Here is a 4,934-nt window from a genome sequence, read left to right as displayed (position 1 = left end):
CGGGAAAGTAATTCTGTATATGGTGGCCAACACGCCACAACATCAAGGCTCTGACCCAAGCCATAGATCCCCAACAGCATTCTCCCACAGCCCAGTTTAGCTCCGAGTCAATGAATTCTTTACTGAAGATGGAGGACTGAGCTGCATATCAAGAGGGATTTAGCATTAATTAGTGAACCATCTAAACATGGCCTAGGGCTCGCTGCCATGCTTTTCTTCATGCCACCCTAAATTAAAACAGTTTTATATAACAAATATTCAGATTTTATTTCCCTCGGTATGAAGGAAATACCGAGCATAGTGATGCTGTTTTGGACTGTGTGAAGTGCTGTTATAATGTATGTCAAGATGTTTAAGTACAGGTTTTGCTATGTGTTAAGTTCAATAAAATGGTATACAATTCTTTTCGATATCTAAGGATGTGCTTTTGTTTCATAATCTCTAGAAAGAATCATTGAGCCATTAACATGACTTCATTAACAAATACAATTTAGAGTAGACAGATAAGTTGTTGGAGGAACTTAATTTATTTTCACTTTTTCATGTAAAAATATACATCAAGCGGGGGTTTACTGCAAAAATCATTTGAAAAATAAAATATAACTTTTTTTTTTCCATCTCAAACCACAATGCTTTTTTTGACAGTTTGTTTAATTTTGTTACATTTTCCATGGGCGTACATGTTTGACATTTGTCCATGACTGTACTGAATTAATTTATAAAGCCACGCTGAGGACACCAGTGTACATAATTCAGTGAAAGAGTGAGATGTTCAGAAGTTGAGCTCGAAAGTATTTGTGTATTGCTGTGTTTAAAGGTGCGGTAACAAAAACTTTAAAATGCTGGACACAAAATGAACCCCATAGGCCTGTAATCAAAAAAAACAACAACAATGTACTACATTTTCTGAAGAGGGTCATGGACCAGTTTACAAAAAGATTATTTTTTGTTTTTTATGGTTTTCAAAATGTAGTAAATCTGTTTTTTTCCAGGTACCTCAAACTACACGTCTTCTGCTTGTATAGATATCAATTCTCAATTCTCTTGTGTTCTCCCATGGCATAAACTTAACCCACATTAATATGTATGAATAGAATGAACTACACTCTGCAACCTGCTTGAAAACTTTTTTCTAGAATATACAAAAGTTTTCTACAAAGAAATGCAAGTTAATCTAGCTTCTTCTAATTCACTTTATTCACCCTTTTAACCCAAATGCAACACAATATTCCCTCTGTCCCTCCACCCATTGTGTGGCACAAAGAGCTTGATTGCAGAAAGTAGCAGTGACGTGGAGGTTTAATAAAACTAGCTTCTCCAACTGGCAAATGTTTGTGGACTTGATCTGGAGGAAGAAATGACAGACAAAGCAGAGAGGGAGAGATTATTGAAAATGAATTTCAATACTTGAAACGGCACTTGTAGTAGTAGTGTTACCACAAGACTTTTACAACTTTTGATTTGGTGTAATGGTTTTGTTATGAACACTGAATATTGGGTTTGAATGTAACTGGGGTTTTTAAGGAGATGAAGTGCTTCAAGAGGACAAACAGCTTCATATTTAAAATAAACACAAACACATACACACACAAAACAAATATTTAATTGTTTTTTTTCATGTCTTGTGTAATTTATCAAATATCACCGTAAATGAAATGGCACAAAAATAAACCAGTTCAGGATTCAATATGGTTGACCACAGTTGGTTTGCGACGGGGCGGTGACTTCTATTAATCTGTTGTCTAATTTTGATGTTTCGGTGGACAGCGATTTTGGAAATTTTGAGTTTCAGTAAAAAAATGATATATTGCATATCTGCAGGAAAACAAGCGACCACTATTTCAATGTCGCTGCAATCCCCCCCCAAAAAAATACGTACAGGTTAGCAAAGCAACACAATGAGCGTAAAGCTGAATGTATTGTAGTGGGAAGACACAAAAAGACAAACTAAAAACAAAGAATGAGCGAGAAGGATTATTAACAGCATGTGAACGTGTCCAGTAGGCTGAGCCTCGTCTCCACACACTCCTGCACACTTCAGAGTGCATTCCACTGGAACACACCCCGGGGAACGCTGGCTGCCATGTGACACACAGCAGCAAACGGGGGGGGGAAGCAGCATAGGAGGAGGAGAGGTAGGAAGCGGGATTGAGGGATGAGAGACAGAAAAGGGAGAGACAGTATGATGGGAATAAAAATTTAAATCGCAAGGGGGCAATTAGTAAGGAAGCCCTACTAGAGCGTTCAATCATGCACCGCCCATTTCAGGGACAGCGACTTTACACAGGGGGTCAGAATGATGTGTATGTGCAGCATTGCACTGTATTTGTTGTATTATGTATTCCAGCAGCTTTTTAAATGTGATGTATTATTCATTTTTTTAGGTTTTTTTTTTTTTTAGCTCAAGGTGGAAACAAAAAATAAATGCTTGAATTTCAATGCAGCAAAATAGCAATAAAGTTTAATATGACTAAGTGAATAAAGAGGAAAGAGAAATAAATGAAGGTAGATGAGGAGGTATTAAATCTGAACAGATTCTACGGGGAGCCGTGTTATGGAAGAAAGATGTGAGCTTCAGCAGAGTTCAAGAGCACCACAGGCACAATACACTGCTGCCAGGGAGAATGTGGGTCTGTCTACTCATTGGTTCACTCACTCGCACACACACACACACACACACACACACACACACACAAAGACAAACAAACACGTCAATTAAAAGTAAATGTGTTGACCACACTTACTGGTTTGTAGAGCCGAAGGTGTTTCCAGAGAATCCTACAAAAAGGAAATAAAGTGATCAACTGGGTGACATAAAACATCATGACTGTCAGTGTGTATGAATATGAGATGGCTATTAAACACAGAGGCAGAGAAGGTGTAGAAAGGTGAAAGGATGAAAGGGGTAACTGGACAATCTGAGGCACAGTATGTATGTAAGTATGTAAGCTGAACAAGTTAAGGAGACAAAAGAGAGGAAAATCACCCAAAAATAAGTGGGAGGAAGACGACGACATCCCTGATCTGCTAACAAATTTGGGTCATGCAAACTCAAAGGCCTGCCTGCATATCGTTCGCAGAGTAACACCTCCTGTCACTGCGCTGATACAAGTAAATGTATGGTTAAGAATCTTGGCTATATATGTTGTATGACGATCATTTGCTGTTCTGATTATTCATTTTGGGGACAAAAAAACTAAAAGAAAAGGCTGCTAAAGTTGTAGTCTCACCTCCTGCCTGTGGCTGCTGTCCAAAGCCAGAGAAGCTGCTGGCCTGACTTCCAAACCCAGTGCCCTGCTGGGCCAAGGCCCCAAACGATGGAGGGTTCTGATTGGCTAGAGCACCAAAGGATGGGCCGCTGGGAGGTGAGGCAAACCTGAAAATAGGAGAGGCAGTCAATGTGATATGGTATAGAGTCACAAAAAAACACTGAGTCGCTAAATTAAAAATAAATATCTGACACTGAGACAAAATGAGTGAATAATTGAACGCAGGGAAAAAGAGAAATGACTATGGTGCATATATATATTCTTTGTAAACATGCTTGCAAGGCAGAAGGTGTCAGATGGTGTTTGTGAGGATTGAGAGATGGGGGTTTAAACAGTAATCCCTTCGAAAGGACCCACGCCCATTGACTTCCGAGGTAGAAAAAGCAAAACACGGAGAGGGACACACAGAGAGAGAGAGAGAGAGAGAGAAAGAGAGAGAGCAGGCCAGTTTAATCTGCCGTCAGCAGTGAGATTATCTGTGGAGAATAATCTAGTCCTGCACAGGGCTCCATAGTTTTGGGCTCAGAGCCATGCTCACTGTAACAAAACACATGCACATTGTGGACACAGAGGGGTGATGAAACTGGAGAAATCATTACAGTGGAAATAATGGGAAGATAATATTTTTTTTAAATATAAATCTCCTGTGAGACTAAGAAAATGCGTGTATATTACGACAGTGGACTCAATAGTGTGAAAGTAGCCTCCGTTGGTCTCAGTGCAGTCTCCAAAACTCGGTTTGCATTAGGTTTATTTTTACCACATCTTTACTATAACGTTAATAGAGCGTTTAACAGCGTTGCTTTGTGCTTTATGTTTTGAGCGAGAGAGATCACACATGTTCCGATTCCAAAAAAAAAAAAAAAAAAACTGCTCCACGCTGCAGGCAAAACGCTGCTGCTCCTCTCCCGCCTCTGTATTACACAAAAAGCCTGGTGACACCGACAGAGAGTGACTGCACCAAAGTGACAGCCAAAAATAAACACTACTTAGTTTACTACAAAGTTGTGCCACAAAAACATTTGCTGATTTAGCCTGGAATGTCATTAATTTAAACCAACAAAAAATACATGCACCTGTAAATTAAGGTTGTCACCTTTTATACAAAATTGGGAAAAATTAAAAGTTCTAACTGTAATGACTTGTCCAAATTTGAAGTAGTTTGCCTGGTGGTCCAGCAGAGGGCGTTCCTAATATTTACAATCACTTGACCTATTGACCTATCAGTAAACTAAGCTAATTCATAAAAAAAATGAGCAGGACACTACTCATTACACTATATGGGTTGCATTTAAATTCATTCAAATTCATTTTATGATAATTTCAACATACAAAGGGTCAACACTGGACCGCCGGCTGCCATTGTCCCCCTAGTGCAGCAACTTTTATAGCCACTCCAGTTTGGTACTACACAAGTAAGGATCTGTTACAAGTTTAGTGGTGAGTGTTTTTTGTTTTGCTGCCCTGTTCTCTGTATCTATGCCTCCTCCAGGTACCGCTCTCCCCTCCGTGCTGTAGAGTGACTGGTCAGGCACACCAACAGTCGATTTGTTCATGAGACCAGCCGGCTTTAGAAACAGGAGAGCAGCAGGCAGACGGGGCCAGTGGGACAGTTTAGAGCCGTGTGTTGTGTTTAGGGGCGAGTATTGGCAAGAACCTCACGAT

General features: G+C 39.7%; 1 protein-coding gene across 2 annotated transcripts in view; it reads right to left on the bottom strand.

Moving 5' to 3' along the window:
• Window positions 1–504: 504 nt before the first annotated feature.
• nup214 (nucleoporin 214) overlaps window positions 505–4,934 on the bottom strand; it is a gene marked incomplete in the record, with an annotated part of 33,232 nt that continues 28,802 nt past the window's right edge. For both annotated transcript variants that reach the window (XM_035668533.1, XM_035668534.1), the window contains 3 exon segments: window positions 505–1,345; window positions 2,745–2,778; window positions 3,231–3,376. In XM_035668533.1, coding sequence (XP_035524426.1) covers window positions 1,309–1,345; window positions 2,745–2,778; window positions 3,231–3,376 — 217 coding nt within the window.

This window comes from Morone saxatilis, unplaced genomic scaffold (assembly GCF_004916995.1).
Source record: "Morone saxatilis isolate NCDOM2014 unplaced genomic scaffold, NCSU_SB_2.0 Contig21, whole genome shotgun sequence".
Taxonomy (NCBI): Eukaryota; Metazoa; Chordata; class Actinopteri; family Moronidae; genus Morone; species Morone saxatilis.
The sequence above is the reverse complement of the archived record's forward strand: the minus strand, read 5'-3'. Positions and strand labels throughout refer to the sequence as shown.